This window comes from Lagenorhynchus albirostris, chromosome 9 (genome assembly GCF_949774975.1).
Source record: "Lagenorhynchus albirostris chromosome 9, mLagAlb1.1, whole genome shotgun sequence".
NCBI lineage: Eukaryota > Metazoa > Chordata > Mammalia > Artiodactyla > Delphinidae > Lagenorhynchus > Lagenorhynchus albirostris.
In genome coordinates, this window is record NC_083103.1 from 52,723,795 (window position 1) to 52,749,740 (window position 25,946).

Genomic DNA, 25,946 nt, shown 5'->3' on the forward strand with positions numbered 1-25,946 from the left:
TTGTAAGGAAACTAACTTACATTTTAATTCAGAGAAAAATATAGCACAGTCATTATCTTTGATGATAAGAAGCCAGGATTTATAAAACATCTACTATGTGTCAGGAACTTTACACATAGGGCTAAAAGCACTCATGACACCTTCGAGGCACAGCAAATTAAGCTTTTTGTTTAAGGCACCCACAAAGTAGGTTCCAGAGCCAGAAATCAAACCTATCCAGCTCCCTACCCTGGGCCTGGGCCTGGGCCTTGTCACCAGGCAGGAGGCTGACACGCTGGTATGAGGAACTAGATTCCAGCATAACTCATGGCGATGTCACATGACAGGTGACTGGCGGTCTGACCCAAGCACCTCTGGGAACACAGGCCAGGGGTGGGGCTGGGCTGGGGGAAAGAGCTTCACACAAGGCCTAAGGGTTGAAGGAATAGATTTTGCTGGTGAAAAGTAGAAAAGGGTGGCCCATGCTGACTCTGGAGCCAGGCTGTCTGGATTTGAATCTAACTTCTGCCACCTCCTACTTTTGTGACCTGTCTCCTCATCTGTAAAATATAGACTCTAATTCATGAAGTTGTTGTGGAAATTCAATGCATTAGAGCACGTTAAAAAAAAAAACAAACCCACGTGGCACTTTGCAAGTATTCAATAAGCATTAGCCATTTATTAGCAAATAACTAAATTATTTTTAAAGGTATTTTAATTGGTAAACTTTTTCTTTATGTTGTTTAAAAATTGTAGTTGGCAGACTGATAATGATGGGATCCATTTGGCTGGTGACAGGAGGTACTGTCATAACAGCCCACTCCAGGCACCACAGACAAAGGTTTAATCAGAGCAAATCCAGGTCCAACACAGCAGCTGGCAGTTCTCGACAGTTTATGTATTTTGCCAAATAATAATTGTTTAAAAGGGTTAACATGCAGTTATGCAAAAGTTGATTTTTAAGAGTTAATATTTATTTAGCTCTTCCTATGTGCCAAGCACTAAGTATCTCATTTAATCCTGACAACATGCTTATTGGATAAGGACTATTATTACCCCTATTTTACAGATAAGGAAACTGAGGCACAGAGACAGCTTTAAGCCATTTGCCCAAGGCCACTACAGCTGGGATTCCACACCAGGCTTGGTGATAGCAGAGCCTGCCCTCACCTCTCTGAGGGTCTGCCTCTCTCAGTGGGAAACTGAATGTACAATCCAATCGTTGCTATTATCATCTTCCCAATCATTGAAGGTAAGCTATCTAAACTCTCGAACCTCTTCAAGACTGACCATCTCTGGTCGCAGAGGAGAGCAGAAGGGACACTAGGAGCCATGAAAATTTCCTAATCTGGGGCCTGACACGCTGAGCTGCATTTCAGTAAGCAGCTCTATGTAGCAAGGAGGGGCCTGAGAGATGAGCAGAGAGGTAGCAGCGCCCCGGCAGAAACCTGTACGGGAGGTGTTTTGGGGGAGGGGTTGGGGGTGTAGGTCAAGACTGTAGGCTGGGCCCTGACCTTTTCCCTAGGATGCTACTGGAATCCTCATAAGGCCTTTGTCCTGCAGGACGTACTTACCTGGAAGAAATTAAATATCTATAGTCACGAGTGGCTACTGAACCCTTGAAACATGGCTAGTCCAAACTGAGAAGTGCTGTAGTGAATAGAAAATACACACCGGTTTTCAAAGACTTAATACCAAAATTTTTTAAAGTAAGCTATCTCAATAATTTTTATATTAATTTATATATTAATATATTATTATATTAAATTAATTAGATTAATTTTTATATTAATGTTGAAATGATAACATTTTGTATATATGTGGGTAAATTTTAAAATGTTAAAATTAATGTCACCTGTTCTTTTTTTCTTGTATAAAGTGGCTACTAGAAAACTTGAAATTACGTAAGTGGCTCATGTTGTTATTTCTGTTGGACACCGCTGGTCCATAACCTGCCTCCCTTGCCCTTCAGGAGAAGCTGTGGGATAGGCGGTCAGTTCCCCCACCGCCGCCCCCCTCTCCCCACGCCCCAGGCCCGCAAGGCTTTTTCGTTTGGCTTCTCTCGACATCAGGGACGCGGTTGGCTTTCCCGTGACCGGTGCGGGCTCGTTGTGCTCTGCCGCCCTCTAGCGGTCCCCCTTCCAAGCTGTCCTGCTCTTGATCAGCCATCCCATCTTCGCGATGGGACTGTACTGGACTAGGTATCCTGAAACACTTTGTGGCCCCAAAACATTTATTTCACTCATCTAGTGTCCTGTTTTGACTGTAGTTAATTCAAAGTCTCTTCAAGGAAAGAATTTAAGAATCATTCTGGTCCCTGGTTACTTTCTTCTCAATAGGTCTCATTACAATTAAAATGAAGACATCTTCAACTTCTCTTAACTTCTCTCCAACTGTGGCTTCTTATTGGTGGAAAATTATCAGTAACGTCTGGAAAATGAGGTTGCCTAATCCTTTAAATTCCTGGATATTCATAAGGAATTTTATTTAGGGGGATAGATTTTTGGTCTTAGAAGACACTTTCCTTTTGTTGGTAAAATGGGTTATAGTGTGATAAATAGGTGAAACTGCATGGTGAGGATTATCAGGCAATAATGTTTATAAAGTACTTAGAGCAGTGCCTGGTACATTATAAGCTCTGATATATGTAATTATTAGTGTGTGAAATTCCCTGTTGTTTACATAAGCAGCAATCTTTTAAGAGTGTTGTCGTTAAAAGCACTTGTGCCCCTGCATGCTAGGACCCTGGTTCAGACTCTTCTTGAACAAACAAAGGGTAATGGAAAGGAACTAAATTTCAACGGGTCACTGAGCTAGAAGAACACCCAGCTGGTTTGGGATCTTCCTGGAAAATCACTCAGCTGAGCCAAACCCGAGTTAACTCAGAGTGAATGGCAGAGAGGTCATGGATCCACTTCACAGGGAACTCTGGATTTTCCAGGGTACATGAAGATATTCCCAGGGCTGTGCAGAATGGAAATATAAGTTCAAGGAGAAAATGAAACAATATATAACGTGCAACTGGTCAAGAAAAACTTGTTGCCTACCTTTAAAGTGGATAATTGTGGGTTCAAATCACGGTGGCATTTATATTCCTATGATACATTTAAAAGAATGACTAACTGCTTTATCTCAGAGTTGACATTACAATAATACTGGAAAGCATAGTCTTTTCAAGTTTGTTTAAACTAAGGGTGAAAAGTTCTACCTATGTTAAAGTTCTACGTAACTTAGAATGTACAAAAGAAAACCGTACCCTTTAAATTCTTGTAGAGAGAATGTGAGCACAAACATTTGAAGATCGGGGCTCTGGGCTGTATACCCAGGAGTGGAATTGCTGGGGTCTGGGGATGCACCACCAACATTCCTCAGGATACCAAACTTTCCAAGGCAGCTGTGCTAATTTACATTCCCCCCAGCAGTGGAGGTGAGTTCCACTGCTCCCCAGCGCTTGTTGACCCATGTGGAGGCCCGCAACATTCACAGGGTAAACATGGCCATGACTCTCTGGGGACGCACAAGGCTAAGCAGAGGTTACTTGGAGCCTGAACCCCTTCTGAATCTTCTAAGCCTGTGGAATCAGGGTCTGGAGAACAAGATTAGATGATTCTAATGGCTTCTCTACAAAAACCCAAAGCACTCACTGTTAAGAAAGAGGCAGCCAGCCCCCGTCATACCCGTGTTGGCTGCATGCCAGCCCCTGGCTCTTGTCCTCTCCCTTTGTCTCCGAGCTGACCAGCCGCCCCTTCACACGACCTGGCTCTGGGTAGGAAGCTAGGCAGTTGGTAGCCCTGGCTTGTTATCATCTTGTTCCTGTTCTCCAGTCACCTGAATGGAGTCATGGTAAATTCAGCCCTAATGTGTGGACTCCGCTAGTCAAATTCTGCTAAGCCAGCCTCCTGACTCTTGTTTCTGCGGAGGACTCTCACCTCCCCAGCTATATTTTGTCCCACATTCTCAGGCCTTTGCATGGGGTTAGCCAAAGATGCCCACTTGGCCAGTGGACCAGCTGAAGGGATGGGGAGCGTCTTCGGGGAGAGCAGCAGTCCCGCCCCTTTCTGGGAAAGAGGTTGAACAAGGCACTGTAGTTGCCAGTTGTGAACGCCAGAGGGCGACATATGCAGAGCTTCGGGAGAGCCGGTTTAGGAAAGGGGGAATTTCATGTTCTAAAATCAAACTGGACAAGCTTACTCTTTCTGGGTACTGCATCTGTGTTCCCCATCCTTGAGCTGGGCTTGGTAACACCCACTCAGGAAAGGTCCAGCTGGTCTTTTTTACCTGCCTGCCTACCCCTTGCCCTCTCCCTCCTAGCCCTTACTGGCCCTGGGCAGGTCCCTGTTACAGCTGTCGTCAGGCCGCATCTCCCCAGACCAGAGGCTGATCTCAAACTCCTGCAAGAAGCCTGATGAGCTGGGACCTCCTTGGCCTTTTTCTCTCCCTTGGCCATGTCTTTCTGCTTCTGCAACCTGACCTCTTATCCAATTTTCCCCACATCTTTCTTTAAAGAAAGATTTCTCTGCCCTACATAGCAAATAGTGCCTGGTATGTGTGAAAGGTACTGGTGTGTTACGGCCTTCTGCAAAGAGCAGAGGTGTGGGCCCATGTGTTAGTGTTGGCAAGGTGACACCCTAACCAAAACATTGAAGATTAGCATAAACCTAAATGCCAAGTTGTTTATTTGCCTTAAAAGCAGTGATAATCTGTCCCACTTAATGAACACTTTCCACATGCTAGGCACTATGATGAATGCTTTAAAGACACCGTTTAGGGACTTCCCTGGTGGCACAGTGGTTCAGAATCCGCCTGCCAATGCAGGGGACACGGGTTTGAGCCCTGGTCCGGGAAGATCCCACATGCCGCAGAGCAACTAAGCCCGTGCACCACAACTACTGAGCCTGCGCTCTAGAGCCCACGAGCCACAACTACTGAGCCCGTGTGCCACAACTACTGTAGCTCACGTGCCTAGAGCCTGTGCTCTGCAACAAAGAAAAGCCACCGCAATGAGAAGCCCGTGCACTGCAACGAAGAGTAGCCCTCACTCACCGCAGCTAGAGAAAGCCCGAGCACAGCAACGAAGACCCATGCAGCCAATAAATAAATAAATAAATTAATTATAAAAAATAAAATAAAAATATAAAGACACCATTTAATTCAATCATAGAAATCCTATGAGGTTAATGATCATTTCTCCACTTTTCAGATGAAGAATCTGAGACTCAGAAACGTTAAGTGACTTGCTTGAGATCACAAAGCTCGTAAGTGGTAGCACTGGGATATGAAACAGATTGAGCTGGCTTCATTATTTCCCCACTGCCCCACCTCTGACAAGCTGTCTACTCCCTCGGCACCCTCCTGGTAGGACACCAGAATCCTTCATGGCACCCGTGCATCGCGATGACCCCATCTGTGTGACATTGCAGGTGCACACCATTCATCACAGTTCATCTAACTGCCTGGAAAGACATCTGGAAACATGTGTCCCGAAATGTTTACACTGCTTAACAAGAAGAGTGCTGTTTTTATTTGCTTCTCTATCTTTTCAATGCTTTTTATGAATGTATTTTATTTTTTGAATAGGAAAACTATTTTCATAATGGTGGGGGCAGGGGGAGTCCTTCTTTTGCTCCCATTCATTCTGCCTGATGTGTCTGTCTGTCTGGCAACCACCTGAGTATCCTGTGAGCCTCAGTTCAAGGATTGGAGCTCTGTGACATCTTTTCCAACACCCTGCCCTCCTCAGTGCCCTATTGTCCCTATTTTGATACTTATGATGCTTATCACACTTATTTACTTGTCTGTATCCCCAGCCCCCAGCCCCAGCTCTGAGTTCCTGGAGGGCAGGAGCAGTGTCAGATTCATCAATGTCCCCAGGACCTGACATAGGCAGTAGTTCCAAGTTATAGTAACTAATGCTAATTGAACACTTACTGAAACGGAGCAGCAGTCCTGGCCCCCCATGTCCTCAGCCTGCCTTTTGTCTGTGGAAAAACTTTAGCCAAAGACTAAGTTTAATCAGAGAAGTGAGGAAATGCAGAAACAAAGGAAAGCAGTCCAACAAGACTAAATAATAATAGTTCAGTCATTAAGCATAGTCCTTTAGTTCCTCTTCAAGGGCTATAGTTAGCATTCTTAGCCATATCCTGTGAGCTGTCTTAGAGATACTGAAAGCCCCACCAGGTGGAAGAAGTTAACTACATGACGACCAGACTATATCCATGACATAAACTGCCACAATTCTGAGACTTGGCCTCAAAGAAATGGGAACAAACCGACCCTGGAACTAAAGACTAACTGTACTTAAAACAATCAAGATGACACTGATCAGACCACTGCATGACTAATTTCAAGATGACTTTCAGAGCTGACTGTGTTGTTTCTGAATGTAGCCCCCTCCCTCTGTCTATAAAAGCTCTTGCCCACTGATGGTCAGTGGTGGGGAGTCGGCCTTTGGATGGGAGTCCGCCCTCCCCCCCCCCCGTAAGATTGCCAGCCTCCAAAATAAAGCAAACTTTCATTTCCACCAACTTTGCCTCCTTATTGGCTTTTGAGCAGTGCAAGCAGCTGGGCCTCCACTTTCGGTAACATGTTCCAGGTGCTTTACTATGTGTTAAGCACTTTCCCTGTATTAATTAATTTAATCTCACCACCACTCTATGGGGTGGGTTAATTATTATTTCCATCCCATTTCACAGATGAGGAAAATTATGCAGAGATCACTTGACCAAGGTCACATAGCTAGCAAACAGTCAGACCAGGGATGTGAACCCAGGCCATCTGGCTCAAGTCTGTGAACTTAAACACTATGCCACACTGAATAGATGCTTAGAAAACTTTTGCTGAATGAAAAACCCAGAGCTTCTCTAAAATATCATTCAAACTGAAGGATGTTTTGGCTGGTCCCAAAGGCAGGGATTTAAATCCATATCCCAGGCCACTGTGTGGATCCAGTGACACACAGGATGTTTGCTCAGAAGAACCTGAACAAGGTTAAATGGTTGTTCTCACTGAGTTTGGCTCTATTCATTTGTTGGACTTTGTTGGACCTCAGTTTATAGAAGAAAAAGGGCTTGTGTATATGGAAGAGGGGGCTGTGACAGTCTCACTTTCCTGGCTCCAGGAACAATACTGAATTCTGCCTGAGGGGCCTCGTCCACCCTATCTCCAGTCTAGAGCTGATCTGAGCCAGGGTGGGATCCCAGGGATCCACCAAGCATGAAACAGTTCTGAGTTTCCCAGCGCCCCAGGCAAACAGGTAAACAAGATTGGTATGTAACACTCCACTGTAATCTTCTGTTCTTTAAGTCTGTGAACAGTTACTAAGTGCCTACTCTCTGCCAATCACTGTGCCTAACCTCATGGAAACAGAGAAGTAAGACAGCATTGATTTCTGTGGTTGAAAGGATTACAGTAGCACTATTAAAGGAAAATATAAGAGCCATTAGTGGAAGCCATATATGTAACCAAATTTTCTAGTAGCCACATAAAAAAAAAAAGCAGAAGAAACAGGTGAGCTTAACTATAATAGCATATTTTATTTAACTCAACATATCTAAACTGTTATTGTTTCACCATGTAACCAATATGAAAATCGTTGAGGTTTTTTTTTTATACTTTGAAATCTGGAGTGTATTTTACACTTATGGCCCTTTTCCACTCAGACCAGCCACATTTCAAGTGTTCAGCAGCCCTGCGAGGCCAGTGGCTGCCGTATGGGACAGTACAGATTTACAGTCTGATTAAGAGAATAAACTCTTCTTTATCCTGAGCTTCCAGAAGAAAGGATTATGGGATTTGGTGTTGGAGGCTGGGACACTCACATTGTTTCACAAGTGGCCACGTGATCAGAAATCCTATCTGTATGCGGCCCTTGAATATTTTTCCATTTTTATTCATTTTAAATTTCACAAGTGGGACTTCCCTGGTGGTCCAGTGGTTAAGACTCCGCGCTCCCAATGCAGGGGGTACGGGTTCGATCCCTGGTCGGGGAAGGTACTGCATGACGTGTGGCATGGCCAAAAAATAAAAAAATAAATTTCACAAGTGATACATGAAAATATTTTATTATAAGAAAAGTCAAGCAATAAAGTAAATTGCCCCTAAAGCTCCCCCAATACTACTGCAATTCCCCAAGTAAGCTTAGTTATCTATCGGTTGGGTATAGATCCTCCTATGTGTTTATGTGCATATCCATTTTAGTTTATTGTACATAAATATTAAACAGTCCATATTGTTCTGAAAATAAGTTTGGTCACAGTGATATTTCTTGGTGCTCTTTTCTTGGTGCTCTTTTAATCACTACATAATATTCCATAACCATTTCCCTACTGCAGGGCTTTCAGGTTGTTTTTTAATTTATGTTTTCATTGTTACTAATAGTACCATAATAAACATTCTTGCACCACTTTCATTTACATTTGTGTGTTTTTCTGGAGTAGATAAAAACAAACATATTTGCTGGGCCAAAGGGAATTGTCTTAAGTTAGAGTAGGTACCATTAAGCTGCCTTCCCAAAGGAAGCCCAGTTTACACCCCACCTACAGGGTGAGGATGCTCTTTCTCACACCCTTCTGTACACTGGATCTTATTTTTATCGGAAGTAGGGGTAACAGAAGTGTGAGTCTTTTAGCAATGATACAAGACAATAAACTTTTTAAATTCTTGGGGAATTTCCTGGCAATCCAGTGGTTAGGACTCAGTGCTTCCACTGCCATGGGCCCAGGTTCGATCCCTGGTTGGGGAACTAAGATCCCACAAGCCATGCAGCAAGGCCAATAAATAAATAAATAAATAAATTAATTAATTAATTAAAGTTCTTTAAAAATTTATTCTATTGTATTGTTCTCTTGATATCCACAGACTCAATTCAACGCCCAGAGTGAGTCACTGATGAATTTTAATCAAATCATTGAGAATGTGATGGCATCATCATATCTCACTTGGAGGCGTTGTTATCTAAAGGAAGTGATGACCAAATGTAGTCGATATTATCCTCAAACAATAATCTCTTAAGAGGTGCTCTAGTGCAGGGGTCCCCAACCCCTGGACCGGTATCAGTGTGCAGCCTGTTGAACTGGGCCGCACAGCAGGAGCTGGGCAGCGGACGAGCGAAGCTTCATCTGTCACTCCCCACCGCTCGCATTACTGCCTGAACCATTCCCCCCCGCATCCTGTCCATGGAAAAATTGTCTTCCATAAAACTGGTCCCTGGTGCCAAAAAGGTTGGGGACCACTTCGTCTAGTGGAGACTGATGTACCTACCCTCTCTCTGTCAATCCAGTTTTCCCTCTAGGACTGGCACAGATCCCTGGTTCTTCGGTTGAACACTGGAAAAAGTTGTTGGCTTATTCAGAGGTCTTGTAGGAAAAAAACATAAACCGTTGAACACTCAGCCCAGCTAGATGCTCACCCCATGAGAGGTCCTCGGGAAGCAAGACCTATAGAGCCTGGTTAAGCAGAAGGGCTCCTCTGTCCTCCCACCTCACTGAGCCGGGAGGCAGACACACCCACCTTCACTCACTCAATTTATTATTTATTTATTTATTTTTGGCTGCACTGGGTCTTCATTACTGCGAGCGCGGGCTGTCTCTAGTTGCGGCGAGCAGGGGCTACTCTTCGTTGTGGTGTGCAGGCTTCTCATTGCGGTGGCTTCTCTTTGCTGTGGAGCACGGGCTCTAGGCACACAGGCTTCAGTAGTTGTGGCACACGGGCTCAATAGTTGTGGCTGGCGGGCTCAGTAGTTGTGGCTGGCGGGCTCTAGAGTGCAGGCCCAGTAGTTGTGGCCCACGGGCTTAGTTGCTCTGCGGCATGTGGGATCCTCCCGGACCAGGGCTCGAACCTATGTCCCCTGCATTGGCAGGTGGATTCTTAACCACTGCACCACCAGGGAAGTCCCTTAACTCACTCAATTTAAATTCTCTCTTCTTTTTTTGCCAAGCTCCTCTAGTTGGATCGGCATGTGTTAAATGCTTTCTATGAGATTCCACTGTGCTGGTCTTCAAGTGACTGAACTGCACTCCAAAACTGTGGGCTATATTCATTCAACCAGGCAAGTCTCACCTTTGATTTTTAGGAATTTCAGGACAGGACCTGGGTGGTACTCACAGACATGTGGCCCTCTCTTCATAGTTCCAGGTACACTCCTGTGGCATGAAGGGCCAAACTGAGTAAACCTTGTTTACATTTTGGATATCCAGGAAGGGATTAAGTCATTCTCGCAGTCCCAACTTTTTTTTTTGGCCACACTGCGAAGCTTGCGGGATCTTAGTTCCCCCACCAGGGATTGAACCTGCGCCCCCTGCAGTGGAAGCGAGGAGTCTTAACCACTGGACTGCCAGGGAAGTCCCAAAGTCAGATATCTTCCGCCCTCCGCCACCCCGCCATGCCGAACAGCTGACCAGGGATTGAACCCTGGGCCCTTGACAGAAAGCACAGTGTCCTAACCACTGGACCACCAGGGAATTCCCTCACGGTCCCAACTTTTAATTAGAATTCAGTGTAGGGACTTATCTGGTGGTCCAGTGGCTAAGACTCTGAGTTCCCAATGCAGGGGGCCTGGGTTCGATCCCTGGCCAGGGAACTAGATCCCACATGTCGCAGCTAAGAGTTCGCATGCCGCAACTAAAGACTCTGCATGCTGCAACAAAGATCCTGCACACGGCAACGAAGATGCAGTGTGCCGCAATGAAGACCCAGTGCAGCCAAATAAATAAATATTCTTTTCAAAAAAAGAATTCAGGACTTCCCCACTGGCACAGTGGTTAAGAATCCGCCTGCCAGAGGGGTGGGGTAGGGAGCGTGGGAGGGAGATGCAAGAGGGAGGATATATGGGGATGTATGTATAGCTGATTCACTTTGTTATAAAGCAGAAACTAGCACACCATTGTAAAGCAATTATACTCCAATAAAGATGTTTAAAAAAAAAAAAATCCGCCTGCCAATGCAGGGGACACGGGTTCAAGCCCTGGTCTGGGAAGATGCCACATGCCGTGGAGCAACTAAGCCCATGCGCCACAACTACTGAGCCCATGAGCCACAACTACTGAGCCCATGTGCCTAGAGTCTGTGCTCCGCAATAAGAGAAGCCACCATAATGAGAAGCCCACACACCACAATGAAGAGTAGACTCCGCTCACCTCAACTAGAGAAAGCCCTCGCACAACAAAGACCCAACACAGCCAAAAAAAAAAAAAAAATTAAAAAAAAAGAATTCAGTGTATTGTGACTACTATTATTTTTACAGCGTTATTTTGAGTAATATAATGTCTTCTTAATAATAGTTAGATAAAGTGAAAGGCATTATGATAAAGCTAAAGGTTTCCTTCATGGGCTTTCTCCTGGGACCAGAGGACAATACCCAGGCAGGCATACTCTTGTGTCATTGGGGAAGGGCAGCAGACGAGCTACTGTGGAGACTCCAGTGGTGACGTTTACCTGAAAGAACTTGCCATTGTCTGATCCTTAGCTGTGAGTCTCTGCAACTTGGTTTTGTGGGCAACCCAGTAAGCCATGGCACTTGTAAGCAAATTCATATGAACCACACAACCAAAAACTGATCTAGAATTCATGCACTGATTTGCTTGATAATCAAACTTTGATTGACACTGGGCCTGAGCCAGGCCATATCCTAGACTCTGGATGTAATGAACAAAACAGGCTTGGTCTCAGCTCTTATGGAGCTTACAGTCTAGTGGGAGAAATATATTGACAGGCCATTCCAACCCAGTTAGATGAGTGTTATAGTTATGGGAGTAACTAGGAGAGGCCCAATCCTAGAGGAAGTGACAGAGGGAGATGACACATGGAGAAAAAAGCTTGTTCCTGATTTCCTTACCTCAGTGAGCGTTGTCACTAAGCATCCACCCCTGGTGTCATTCTCAATTTCCCCCTCAACCTCAATCCATCACCAAGGTACATCAGGTCCACAGAATGTCTTTTTGGCTCATCCAATTCTTTCCATCTTCCCTGGTCCCTCTGTACAGCTCCCCCCAGAACTCTGTTAATTCCATGATTATAGGACAGAGCTCAGCATCAGAGTTGTTTCAGCGCTGGGGAAAAGCTCAAATGGCTTCTAGGACCAGACAATAAGTGAGTGAAGCTGCCAGAGACCTTGGCACATTGAAAAACGCTTTTCCATATAAGAGGGAAGGAGAGTGCTGCTATGAGGAAATGTGGGCCCAGTATTTTGCTAGACTTTTCTATATTTTTAAGAAAACCTAGAATAGTTTTATAGAGAAATCTGATTTTTAAATGGAGGCAAACTATTCAGGTTTAAAATAAAACTGTTCATCACAAGGAAAATTTTTTTCTTTCTTTTTTTTGTATCTATATGAGATGATGGATGTTAGCTGAACCTTTTGTGGTAATCATTTTTTGATTACCACAAGCCACTTCATGATGTATGTAAATCAAGCCATTATGTTGTATGCCTTAAACTTATACATTGATGTATGTCAAGTATTTCTCAATAAAGCTGGAAAAAAAACTGTTGGTGAAGTGTTAAGGAGTGAAGTGTGCTGATGTCTGCAAGTAGCTTTGAAATGCATCAAAAGATGCATCGTTGTGTGGATAGAGGGATGGATAAATATATGATAAAGCAAATATAGCAAAAATGTTAATTGCAGCACCTAGGTGATGAATATATGGGTGTGCACTGTACAGTCCTTCCAACTTTTCTGTACACTTGAAATTTTTCGTAATAAAATGTGAGGGGAAATTTTTTTAATTGAAAAAGAATTGTGAGCCACTATTGTGACTTCTGTTACAAGTTGTAACAGACTATGAAAGTGAGGTAGAGGTAAATGGGTTAATAATATAAAGGGAATTAAACAGTCCTTGGGGGGAAAAAACAGTCCTTAGAATATTTAATACATATTAGATACTATTATTATTATCATTTGGAACAGAGGAAATGGACACAGATTGGAAGAGATAGGCGCCTCAATGAATTTCATTGAGGGCTTTCAGCCAATTTTCATTACAGCGTAAAGTGTAGGGACCAGGGTTCCATGCATTTGTTGTGTGAGCTTATAACTGTAATTTCCATCTCTGCGTCGGACGTTGCTCGTTTTTTGGACTCTAAACCCCCTTGTAGTTTTTAAGTTCCGATTGATCTGATCCTGTTTCTTCTTATAGGTGTCTACATTACTCGTCTCTTTCCTTTTACCTCCTTCCTAAAGTAAAAACTACATTTCCCATGAGCGCCTACAGGCGTCGACGTCGCGCAGTTCTTTGTCGTCGAACCGCGCCCTTTATCCGCACTTCCTCCCACTAACCCCTCCTTTTCCTTTCGGCGGCGCGTGGCGGCAAGATGGCGGTGCAGATATCCAAGAAGAGGAAGGTGAGACACACCGGGGCCCGGTTGCAGGGAACTTTGGAGCCGCGCGGGTCAGGAGTTTCTCTGGGTGCCGTCGCGAGCCCCGCGGCTCCCTGCCATGCCTCGGGCAGTGACTGGGCCGCGTGGCATTCCCGTGGGCCGCGGATGGCGGTTGATAGAGCGCAGGCCCGAGCCGGGCGAGCGCAGTATGGTGGGGATGGGAGAGAGAGATTTCTGCCGGTTCTGGGCGGAGAGCAGAGATGAGCACCGGGGACCCCTCCTACCCCGGAGAAGGCGCTTGTGAGCATTTCTTGGTCAATCAATAAAATTAGTGAACGTGTGGTGTTTTGAGGGCATGAGCCATTTCCCTCATCTTAACTGTGGCTTTGGGAAAGGGCTGTAGCAGTGTATTCTTCCTGTCTTCTTACTAGTCCTGTCGGGGTGCAGCCTTCTGACCCCAAAGACCTCAGTCGGGAAGGTTACTGACAATTTCTTGTTCCAGCTGGGGCCAAGGAAAAGTTCTGGGGAAATGGAGGGGGGACCTGGGGGAAACGCTTCCTTGAGTTTAATTCTTTGCTTTTTCATGGGAGAGAAGTGTGTAAAGTGCACTTGGTTTTAGACAATTTGCCATTTTGTGTACGCATAACATCTATGTTAAGGTGAAATCCACACGCTTTTGTGAGTTGGGATTTGCCGACTTTGTGAAACACCTGGGAATAATTAAGGCAATAATTAAGGTGGCTGGGATTCTCATGGGCCCAGTTGTGTCTACAGGTGAGACTGCTTAACTAAAGTCACTATCTGCTCTTTTTGCTGGTTGCAAACATAGTGTTCCTGCTGTGCTGAATTAGTTCTAAATGTGCCATTTAAGAGCAGTTTTTTGTTTAGCATGTGTACATATAAATGACAGTTTTAAAACCCTTCAGTGAAGAGAAGATGACGAGTCTGACTGGAGGTGTTCTCTTTGTCCATGTGGCCCCTACTCTGCTGCGTTCTGTGGCACAGTTTTAAGGGCCCTGGGTCAAAGTAACTTCCAAAAGATGACCTAGAGGCATTTGTCTGAGAAGGGTTGCCATGTTTTTTCTGGAACAAAGGTAAAATAATCGATGATGGGTCATTTGTTGGAGGCGTTGAGTTTTGATGAGGGTTGCATTGGTGGAAAGGCTGGGCTAGAAAAAGTGAGCCTGCGCCCACATCCTAATTTTGAATTTACTTTTTGGTTAGTTTGTTGCTGACGGCATATTCAAAGCTGAACTGAATGAGTTTCTCACTCGGGAGCTGGCTGAAGATGGGTACTCTGGAGTTGAGGTCCGAGTTACACCAACCAGGACAGAAATCATTATCTTGGCTACCAGGTAAAAATTCGTTTTTCTGGCCATCGCCTATAATTGTCGTCTGTACTAAGGTGGTCTATTCTGTAAACTTAGGGGGACAATCAATGAATTTAGTCTTACTGAATGTAATTTTTTTAAGCTGCATTTAGAAAAAAAATTAACTCTAGTTTTTGTCATCTAAAATTTATACTTGGCTTGTGTCAGATGAATGAAATTTTACTACCACACGTGCGCAAGATTTAAAATCACATCTGGAATTTTATGAGAGCTGTGAATTGCCATTCTTTATTTTCCCCAGGACACAGAATGTTCTTGGTGAGAAGGGCCGGCGGATCCGGGAATTGACTGCTGTGGTTCAGAAGAGATTTGGCTTCCCTGAGGGCAGTGTAGAGGTGAGTGGTCCTGGTTTATGCCAGAGGTTACTGTGGACCTGGAAATGGCTCTTTAGGATGGTAGTTCTGAAAACCCATATTATCACCCTGAAAAGTTATTTGTGATTAGTGAGTAATACAAATGGATTGGTATTTTGTTGAAGTTCTTCTCATAAGCAGTTAGCAGGATTTTACATTCACCTCGGTCTCCTTGGTGTGGCCATAGAAAGAACTAGGGGTGGGAGGGCAATGAGGAATAGTTCAGCCTATGTCACTGAGTGTGTGTTAGGTGTGGGCATTAGAAGTGCTTTAGTACTTGGGTAGTACAATGATACATAAAATGGTGTATGCTTGTATAATGGATGTACTGGTTTTTATTTGAAAACAGTGGCAAAGGTAACACGTTCAAGGATGTGCCTTGTTTCCTTCTTAAAGCTTTATGCTGAAAAGGTGGCCACGAGAGGTCTGTGTGCCATTGCCCAGGCAGAGTCTCTGCGTTACAAACTCCTAGGAGGCCTTGCTGTGCGGAGGTAAGTGTCCTGAGATTTTTAATGGTTGTGTCCTTTTGTGGGTCAGAATATCAGCATTTTGTTCATTTAGTAAATGAACTCTTTTTATGTGACAGGCTTGGCTAGTCTCTGAGGGTTTTAACAATAAGATGTTGCTAATCCATGTCGTCACTGAACTGGCGGCTTAATAAGAAAGACTTGTAAAGAATCAAGGTTTTAAAGAGTGGTGGGTGCTCTGGTGGAGAACTGTTCTGGGTGTGCTTTGGGAGTAAAACACAAATAGAACGGGGTGGTGCGGGGGAGTGGTTAGGGTTCCTTTTGGAGTCATTCAGATCCATTATGTGTTGTTAATTCTCTGGGGACTGTAAAGAGCTAAGACTTATCCCTGATGAGAGCTTAAAATCTAGTCAGATTTCTGTTTATGTACATAGTAACATGAGGAGTGAAGGACATGAGGTGGTTAGATTGGCCCTAGTGCTGGGCCTGCTCGTAAGATTGCAGCTGGCAGTTCTTTGAGTAGTTCCACTCTTTGTGGAGTAAATGGAAATGCCTTGCCTGGGTGTCTGGAATTTGTTAATACTTAACGCAGAGCCCTGGGAGGTTTTTCAGCAGAGGAGGGACTCTAGAGCTGTGCTGTAGACAGGTTGACATGGTGGCAGTGCTGTAGGCAAGGATGTGCAGAAGACTGCCCACCTGGTTTGAATGCCAGCTCTGCTGCTTAGAACAGTGATTCTCAAAAGTTTGGTCCGTGGGCCAGCATCACTGCCATCACCCGAGGACTGGTTAGAAATAAAAATTCTCAGTCTCCAATCCGGGCTCACTGAATTGGGAAATAGGGGGTGCAGCTCAGCTGTCTGTCGTCATAATCCCTCCAGGTGAATTTTGCACACACCAGAGTGGTTCATTTTAACCTTGAGGCGTTCCTAGTGTGCAGCCAAGGTTGGAAAGCACTTGGTTAGAAGGAACTTCGTGTGTTTCCCTAAGGAGTTCCCTAAGATTAGGTGTGATGGGAAAGGAAGAAAGTTTCTAGCTCTTGGGTCAGGCTCTGGTCAGACTTATTCTCCATTAAAGGAACATTGAAAGTAGTCAGTGCAGGCTAATGAGTGTTTTTTCTTTAGCATGGTGGGGTTGAGCAATCCTGTCTGGTGATAACACAAATGGCCATTTGTCTCTTGCGCTCCCGAAGGGCCTGCTATGGTGTGCTGCGGTTCATCATGGAGAGTGGGGCCAAAGGCTGCGAGGTCGTGGTGTCGGGGAAGCTCCGAGGACAGAGGGCTAAATCCATGAAGTTTGTGGATGGCCTGATGATCCACAGTGGGGACCCTGTTAACTACTATGTTGATACTGCTGTGCGCCACGTGCTGCTCAGACAGGGTGAGCAGCCAGGAGTGCTTGGGGCAAGGGGCTTTTTAAACGGGTAGACGTGGTTTTATATACACACCTCAGTGTTTGGGGAATTTGTCTGGGAGTCGTGGAGCATTTTTTTGTTTAGCTTCGTTGGAGAGAGTTGGTTTGTCCTTGTCTCGGCCACTTGTGTACCCTTCAGTGATGACACGATGACGAGTCAGAAAGGGCACATCCTGCTCTTGGTCCTTGTCAGTGCCACGTTCTGTGGTGCTGTGCATGGGTTCCTTTTGCAAAAGTGTCCTCTTCATTGATTGATTAGAGGCATTTGTCTGAGAAGGGACCAGACCCAGGGCTTCTTGAGTAGCCTCCTGTTTTCCTTCTGCCCCATCCCGTTGTGTAGTGGGGGGCGATGGAACCATAGCTCGGTCTTAACTATGGCATCTTCTAGGTGTGCTGGGCATCAAGGTAAAGATCATGCTGCCTTGGGACCCAACTGGTAAGATTGGCCCTAAGAAGCCCCTGCCTGATCACGTGAGCATTGTGGAACCCAAAGATGAAATACTGCCCACCACTCCCATCTCCGAACAGAAGGGTGGGAAGCCAGAGCCGCCTGCCATGCCTCAGCCGGTACCCACAGCATAATAGGTATGTCTGTAAGGCCCTCTTGGGGCAGAATAGGACCCTATCCCATTGTCCTTGTTAACGCTTGTGTCCCACGCTGTGAGAGCACCTAGTGGATAAAAATCGGATTACACTTGCTTTACATGAGAGAACACAGGTTGGAGCCAGGGACTCATTTAACATGGTATGCTATTGGGAGGAGTGTGTGCCTTTGGTCTCTTTAAGACATTCCTACGTTTACCACTGTTGTAAATATGAGTTTTTCTTTATTCTCCTCCCTTAAAATTTTCAAGGCACTCTTGGTAGTAATTAGCTGTTCTGAAGCAACCCCCTTAAAACAGTAACAACAACCCTCTCCTGTGCCCAGCGCCTGTTGTGTTGTTTCTAGACATTCTTTGTGTATTAATTTTCATGCAAACCGGATATTCAGGTGTATTTTCTGTTCTTATTGTACTTCATTTGTTTTATTTGGTTTCAGGGTCTCCTTGGCCGCTGGATCTGGAGTCTGGATGTTGCTCTATAAAGACCTTTAATAAAATCTTTTTAAAAGACCTGTGGCCTGACTAGACTCTACATCCAGTATTCAGACTGATGGTCATGTCACTCCATGAGACCATTGCTTGATAGATTCTTAGGGCTGTCTGGTTCACAGTGTTCGTGTGCTTTCCCTCAAAATCCTGTTGGTTTCAGTTGTACTTGTGAGGAGAGGTCCGGAACAGGAGGACCCAAGCAGAAGTAACCAAGGAAATACCTTGTGGGGGAGTAAATCTGGTGACGGTGGTGGCTGATTGTTAACAGGGCAGCACCTTGATTGACTCAACTTGGAGTTCAGGGTTAGAGGTTTAGAAGGACGTATTTAGGATCGTTTTCTCTTATTACACATAGAAAATGTAATGACCATTACGTTTTGGGTTATGCTGTGCTCTAGGTGGTGTTCATTTCTAGGTATATACATTCTCATTTAATCCTCAACATCTCTAAAAGGGAATTTGATTGTGCTGCTGATGAAGAAAGAGCCTGATGCTCAGAAGTAAGTTTGCCTAAGCATTATAGAGCTGCGATTAGAATCCACATTTCTATGTCCTGTTCTCTTAACCATTACACTCTAGAAAAGTATAAAGAACATTTAAATTATGTACAGTTTTATCTGTGATATTTTGAAGGTGTTTGCTGTTATGTATTTATTAGAAATTGGGTGCTTTTCACTTACTCAGGTGAAACTAGTGAGGGACAAGCTGGCATAAAAATCCTACAAGATTAATTAGAGGTAGTGAATTATGTTGAGAGCACGCTGACATTATCTGTGTGTGTGTCCCCTTTTAACAGAGCCTTGGATGTTTCTACTGTCTAGAGAGTAACATCTCATTGTTTTTGTCAGTGTTAATGGAGTTGAGACCATGTCTCAGTAGTAGAAATACTTTACAATTCTCCAACCACTGAAATAGCTCATGTGTTAATGACCATTTACTGTGTTCCAGGGAGTGGGTTCATGTAAATGTTTTATCTTGTGGCTAGGAACTAGAGCCTGAATACAAAAACATTTTTCATTTCCCTGTGCTTTCCCTTACCCCGGAGTGGCACATTTCCAGGAATGAGCCCTTTCTCAAGCGAAAGAAAGTTTTATGGAAAGGGCTGAGAGAGGTGGTTACTGAAAAATGTTAGCGTGAGAACTGAGCTAAGCTGATTCATTCCTGTATTTATTTCTGGGCTTATGATGTAGTTCATTTATGAGGAGACTGTTGGTAGTGAAACCATTTCAACTAATTTGTGCCTGTGGAGTAGTGAGTGGTGCTGGAAACAGGTTAAGACAGTCCTGGTCATCTAGAATCTTAGTGTCTAGTACTGGCATTGCCAGTCAGTTCTTTGCATATTTGATCAGGTGATCTTTTAAATTTATTTTCCTAGTGAGTTTTCTGCAAACTTAAAACTGGAGGTCAAGTCTGTCATTCAGCAGTGCTGTTAACATACCACCAGGTGGTGCTGTAACAGGAAGGGTGCACCAAAGTAGCTTGGGGAGGGAGAAGTAAACTCATGAAGTGTAACACATGTGCAGAAAAGTATGCAAATTATTAGTGTGCAAGTATGCAGCTTGAATTATCAGTGTGAACACCTCTGTCTACCCATTACTCAGAGGTGGAGGAGGGGTTAAATTAAGTGTTAAGTTACTTAAGAAAATCACGTAAGATGTAATGTAGCGCTGACATGAGCATTCCATAATCACAGCTCATCAAGAAGTGCAAACTACCTTAGAGGATGTCATCACTACTACCCTGAGATTCCCAGTGAATGATTTTTTCAGCCGTCCTTTTCTTTGCTTCATTTCCTTTGAGGTTCAGGTTTCCAGGTGTGCATCTGACGTCTAACCTTGTGGCCAGACTCATGCCGTGGCCCCTCCCCTCAGTAGGCAAGGTGTTGATGCTGGTCAGCCAAGACCATGTTGTGAAATGGCCTTGGGACCGCCTGGTGGGAATAATGGCTGTTGGCAACATGGAAGCAAGTGCTGAAGCCTTCCTTCCACGGACTCTTCACCAAAAGATTATTGTTAGGCTCTGGTCATTAGGACTCCTGGCAGCTGGTGATGGGGGCCTCAAAAGCTGGGTGCTGATTGAACCACTTGCCCATCAGGCAAGGAAAGAACACCTGCTGGCATGGGAGAGTGTGGGAATAGGCCTAAAGGGCAAACAAAGGTTGGAGACCAACAGCACTGTAGAACCAGGAAAGGCACAGGAACTGGTGGGGTCCAGATGATGGTTAATTTTAGGGAGATGGGTTCCACCCCCAGACAATCTGGTTTTGCAAACCACTGTTGAAAAGGCTGCTATAACCCACAGCAGAGTGGAGGCTTGGGGCTGGCACACACTCCCATCTCCTCACCCCAGGTCAGCTAATCTCCACTCCTAGTTGGGAAATGAGGCAAAGGCTGTGAGGGTGTCAGCACAGTGAGAGTGGAGGATACCTTCCCTTGCAGAGCACTTTACAAAGGAGACTCAAGGGGTTGTGGGGAGAAACTGGACTTTGCAATCAGAGATCTGGGTTTAAATGCTGGCACCAGCACTCATTCACTGAGAGGATGCCTTTGGACCATTCTGATCCTCAGTTACCTCACAGGGCTGTTATGGGAGTTAAAGGAGATCTAAATATCAGTATGTTTCCCTACTCTGTGTCATTTATATCATCTGGAGACAAGTTACAAGCCCAGGCCTTCAGGTCAGTCTGTCTGGGTTCAAAATTAAATCCACAACTTTTAGCAGTACAAGCATGGGCACATCAGTTACATACCTGTGCCTCTGTTCATCTGCATGTTTTTAGCAGTGCCTGGCTCATAGCAAGTGCTCAGTAAATGCTAGCTGTTATTACTACCTACTTAGCATATCTATTCTCTTGGAAATCATTAATAGCTAACTTCATGGTAATGGATTCTCCCCATCCTAACTGTAAGGGCCCTGACCACAGGGGCCATGCTTTCTGCTTTTACAGGGAAGTGGGCATAGCTGTGCAGGTATCACTAGCCCCATTTTACATGGCCTTTTTCTGTGCCGTGTTTCATTTAGTGATTGTTTCTGAGCTCCAGTGTGGCTACATATAAATGAAGCTGTTGTATGTCAGTAAGGCCTGTCAACATCAGACCAAGAAAACATTTAGGTATCGTTGATAGTCAACATTTTCTGTCTCAAAAGATAGTTTTTCTTACTATTTTCTCCCTAAGAGACATGAGATCTTGACATTATTTTATGAAATGGCTATTAAGCCATTTCTCTATTTGTTACTAATCAAAGCTACATTTATAACTTGATAAGCAGCATGACCATGGTGAGGAGATTATTGTTATAGATTATTATATGCCCTGAGCCTGCTGTGGGTGTATCATTTAATCTTCCCAACATCCCTGTTACGGGCAGATTCCATTACTACATTTTATAGCAGTGTTGATTAACCCATGCAATACATCTTAGGCTTTGGAAAATACAGTTTGACCCTTAACAATGGGGGCATCAGGGGTGCAGACCCTAACTTAACAGTCAACTATATATGCGGTTCCTCCATATCTGCTGTTCAGCATCTGTGGATTCAACTAACCCTGGGTAGTTCAGTACTATAGTATTTACTATTGAGAAAAATCCGCATATAAGTGGACCGGTATAGTTGAAACCCATATTGTTCATGGGTCAGCTGTACTTAGACTGTCTCAGAGAGATTACCACTTCTTATTTGAGAACAAGTAACATGAGATCCTAGATTGGCAACAACTTATCTGATCCCAAACTCTTGTTTCTACAACAACAAAAAAGATGGAGACCTGTAGCTCTGAAATTCAAATGAAACCACACTTCTGCTGCTCGGTCCTGTATTGCACTAATAGTTCAGCCGGCTAGGTGCAGCTGGGCCTTTGTCCTCTGGTGAGGACAGCTATGATGGGTTCATCCTGCCCTCATTGGCAAGCCATTGACTGCCCCCATGACGAGCTTGCACCCGACAGTCCTTTGTGTGGTGAACCAGAGAAGCTGGAGCCATTAAAATCCAAAATTACCTAGAGAGAGGGTAGGGCTCCCGTAACCTTTAATAATGTATTTGCTTTACAGGGGGAGGGGAAGGGAGAGCATAGGTACTGTAGGGGGGCTGCTTTCCCATCAGGAGGGGGACCAGAGGAAATGGATCTTTTACTCACTGATTTTACCCTTAATATACCAGAAAAAATAGCCATCACTATTTACCACCTGGGCCCATAAACACCCCCCTTTTATATTTTAAGTCACTGTAAGAATAAAGGAATAGTGAAAGTAAATTTTATTATAAATTTTAACAAGTATCCAAAATATTTAAAATTTAGCAAGTATTAACAGCATAACAATATACTAAAAACACTGGATTGTAAACTTCAAATGGGTGAATTTTATGGTATGTGAATTGTATCTCTGTAGAGCTGTCATATATACATATATTTCTATGTGTATACATACATATACATATATGAGTTATAACAGCAAACAACTTCACATTTTCATTGTCTAGAAGGATATATATACCCCAAATGAGCAATGTTACTTGAAGGCAGTGAAATGTTTATCAGCTGCCATGAAGTGAAGGTATTTATCTTGTAGCTGCTCATTCCAGATTTCAAATACATCTCTAATAAGCTCTAGCTTCTGGGGCTTTTTTGGTTTTGTTTTGTATTACACTTGGCTTGTCAACATGCAGTGCCTTAAAAAATTTTGGTTGGGGCTTCCCTGGTGGCGCAGTGGTTGAGAGTCCTCCTGCCGATGCGGGGGACGCAGGTTCGTGCCCCGGTCCGGGAAGATCCCACATGCCGCGGAGCGGCAGGGCCTGTGAGCCATGGCCGCTGAGCCCGTGCATCCGGAGCCTGTGCTCCGCAACGGGAGAGGCCACAACAGGGAGAGGCCCGCGTACCGCAAAAAAAAAAAAAAAAAAAAAAAATTTGGTTGCTTATAACTTTGTTGAAGAGAGGATAGCCATTTTCTTTGCTTCATAATTTTCAAACATTTTTACTTTTAGATTTATAAAGGTCAATTCAGATGACCAATGAATTTTAAAAATTTCTACAGCATCTGTTTTTCTCCACTCATCTTTATGTACAGCTGCCTTCAGCTTGTCTCTATGAACTGTAACAAACTACCAAGTAAATTTGGGGGCATAGTCATCATGAAAGATACATACTGTCACATTGTCTTTGAGCAAAATGGGATAGTCCAGGTTTTTGTCACAAAGAATTATGTGATGAAATCTTTCCTCTTGAACAACTTAATACAGTAGTCCCCCCTTATGTGCAGCGGATACGTTCCAAGACCTCAGGGGTTACCTAAAACTGCAGATAGTAGGGAACTCTACATATACTATGTTTTTTCCTGTACTAATGGGTGGGTAGCATATACAGCATGGATATGTTTCAGATTTATAAAAGAATTCAACAAGTCCATATAGTGATTACAAAATAGAAAGTTTTATTCTATTATGTAAGAAGTAAAGTTCTCCTTGTTCTTTGAAAGCCCGCTAAGAAAGAATTACAGTCATAAAATAGCAATCTTTACAAATAGATCTACTCAAAAAAGAAACTCAAAAATTAAATTTGGGTTCATCATTTTCTGATTGCATACCAAGAGTTGTCTCTGTTCTCAGCCGGTGAGAAGATGGCAAACCCGTGTGTGGCTAAGGGGTCATGGACTTGTCTGGCTTCCCTCTGAACTGAATGGTAACAGTTCACATTCAGCAGGCAGCCTGGGGTGCCAGAGAGCAGTGGACTAGGAGCCAGAGGGATCCTCTGTATATGGTCTCGGTCTAACCAGTAGTCCTTGTAATTAGGACACGTGGCTGTCACCTTTTGCTTGTGTTCCTGTGAGCCTCACTCACCAGGGACCATGTCTCATCAAGTCGGAAGCCCAGAAGATCAGGGACAGTATCCTATCAAGCTGGAATTTCCCACGTGGAAATGATGTTATCTCCTGCTTCTAAACAACTGCTTTGCTGTGCCCCACACCATTTTCTCAGATTAGCAGAGGCTGCATGGAGGAAGCAGACTTTGGAGATAGCTGGACCCGAGTTGGAATCCTGGCTCTGCCACCACTCACCAGCCCTGTGACCTTAGTTAGCAGGTCACTTCACAACTCTTGAGTCTGTTTACTCATTTGTAATCGGAGGTGGGAGGTGGGGAGGGGAGCAGTAGTAACTACCTCACAGGTATTATGAGATAGAAATCCAGGAAACCTTGATTTAAGGTATTCAGTGGAAGGGTTTGTTCCAGTCACTGGAGGACCCAGAGATGAAGGTGACACCTTTCCTGCCTCAAGAGGCATCCTATGGGTGTGTCAGGAGAGACCAGAGATGTCACACGAAGGCCTGGCCATATGTCAGGTGATGGAAGAAGGGCTGATAAGGAAGGGGTACAAGGAGGGAGTGGTCAGCTCTTGGGTGTATGGTGTCAGGTCTGCCCAGGCAGACAGAGCAGCAAAGGGCATTGGCACTTGCATGAGCAAGCACTGGGGCACAAATGGCCATCATGGGGGAAACTGGGCAATCTGTCTGGCTACACAGAAGTGCTGAGCCTGGGTAAGATGCCCATGTCTCTGGGGAGAGCTTGCCCTGGATTTGCCCCTACCCTTTCCACTCCGGCTTTCGCCTGGGTAAGCAAGCAGTACAGCACCTTTGCTTTGTCCTGGGTGTTATGCATGGGGTGGGAGCAGGAAGGCTCTGAGGCTGGGCCTCTACTCCACTCCCCTCCCCCTCTGCCATTATCAGCTGTGTCCAGATGGTCACAGGCTCCCTAATCTGGGATAATCGGAGGGTAGGAGCTCAGCTGGGACCCGGGCCTTTATGCTGCTCTGTGATGGGTCAGCCCCAGCTGGAGAGATCCCGCAGACAGGGCCCTGGGGCTTTGGAAGATGGCTAGGGGCTTAGTGCTGGCCCTGTGCTGGAGGAGATGGAGGAGCAGATGACAGCTCTTCAGAAGGCAATCTTAGTGCAAATAAGGGGAGCCCCAGGTGGGGCCTGGCTAGCTCCTCTGGGCCTCAGAAATACAGTCACAGAATCTGAACCGCTGGGCCTTGATTCACAGAGTCTGTGGCATCAGTCCTTTGTTCCCTCTCTTTCTACTGAGTTCACCCCTCCCGACCCAGCAGTTTTATGTTGTTGCCCTTCAGCCCCAGACCAACCCAGGCGCTTATAATGGCATCAGGAGCTTGTACCCCACGTTGATGTTGGGGATCTCACACATCCAGGTGCAAAGCTGGGCTCATTGGTGTCTTAGAGGCCTGTGGCTCTGGTGCCCACTACCGGGGGCCTCCAGTTTACTGCGAGTCTTGACCCCCGAGGCTGCTCAGGGTTCTACAACTGTTCTGTTTTGTTTCAGCTTCTTTCATGAGTGGGGGAGCCCCACCTTGGCCCAGGCTTCTAGCAGTGACCCTGGTTTGTCATCCTGGTTTTAAAGCCTTTATCCCAGAATCTGAATTTAGAAGCTTGAGCTTCTGCCTTATGTTTTACAATTCTGTTTCTGGTCCTCAGACATGTTTGCTTACTTACAAAACTATGCCTCAGTTGTCTGGCTTTTAATTTTATCTATCATTGCTATAGGTGTTTGAATTGGAGAGGGTGGTTTAGAAAGGGAGAACCATCCTGGCCAGAAGTGTCTCATAGATTCTAAAGCTTCATGGAATCTATGAGTCATAGATTCTGCCTCTTACTAAGTATGTGGCCTTGGGTGAGTCTCCTTATCTTTTAAAATCAGTTGCTTCTCTGTAAAATACAGATATTAGTAACTAGCTCACTAAAAGTTTTTTTTTTAAGTGCCGATAATCTGAAATTTAAGAATAGTGACAATTCTTGGGAGGAACGTGCGAAGGGATGGGTTTGGAAATAGAGGGGCCTACAAAGGCATTTCTTAAGCTAGTGATCTATGTCTTAAGCTAGGTCGTGGGAACACATATTTATTTTATTATAATTCTTAAACTATACAAAATATATTCTT

General features: G+C 44.6%; 1 protein-coding gene and 2 non-coding genes across 3 annotated transcripts; all 3 read left to right on the plus strand.

Moving 5' to 3' along the window:
• Window positions 1–13,230: 13,230 nt before the first annotated feature.
• On the plus strand, window positions 13,231–18,022 carry RPS3 (ribosomal protein S3). The gene is made up of 7 exons (XM_060160047.1): window positions 13,231–13,315; window positions 14,516–14,646; window positions 14,924–15,017; window positions 15,432–15,526; window positions 16,692–16,879; window positions 17,301–17,497; window positions 17,952–18,022. The coding sequence occupies exons 1-6, from the start codon at window positions 13,286–13,288 to the stop codon at window positions 17,492–17,494; spliced, it is 732 nt and encodes a 243-aa protein (XP_060016030.1). The 5' UTR covers window positions 13,231–13,285; the 3' UTR covers window positions 17,495–17,497; window positions 17,952–18,022.
• Window positions 14,212–14,359, plus strand: LOC132526659 (small nucleolar RNA SNORD15). The gene has a single exon (XR_009542648.1). It is a non-coding gene; the product is annotated as a small nucleolar RNA SNORD15 (small nucleolar RNA).
• LOC132526658 (small nucleolar RNA SNORD15) lies at window positions 17,046–17,190 on the plus strand. Its single transcript, XR_009542647.1, has one exon. It is a non-coding gene; the product is annotated as a small nucleolar RNA SNORD15 (small nucleolar RNA).
• Window positions 18,023–25,946: the final 7,924 nt, after the last annotated feature.

What these genes read in the sequence shown, in the direction of transcription:
- RPS3 (XM_060160047.1), top strand. Translation starts at nt 13,286, where the DNA reads ATGGCGGTGCAGATATCCAAGAAGAGGAAG. An exon ending in TCCCTGAGGGCAGTGTAGAG is followed by an intron (nt 15,018 to 15,431) that starts GTGAGTGGTCCT and finishes TCCTTCTTAAAG; the next exon opens with CTTTATGCTGAAAAGGTGGC. An exon ending in CCACGTGCTGCTCAGACAGG is followed by an intron (nt 16,880 to 17,300) that starts GTGAGCAGCCAG and finishes GGCATCTTCTAG; the next exon opens with GTGTGCTGGGCATCAAGGTA.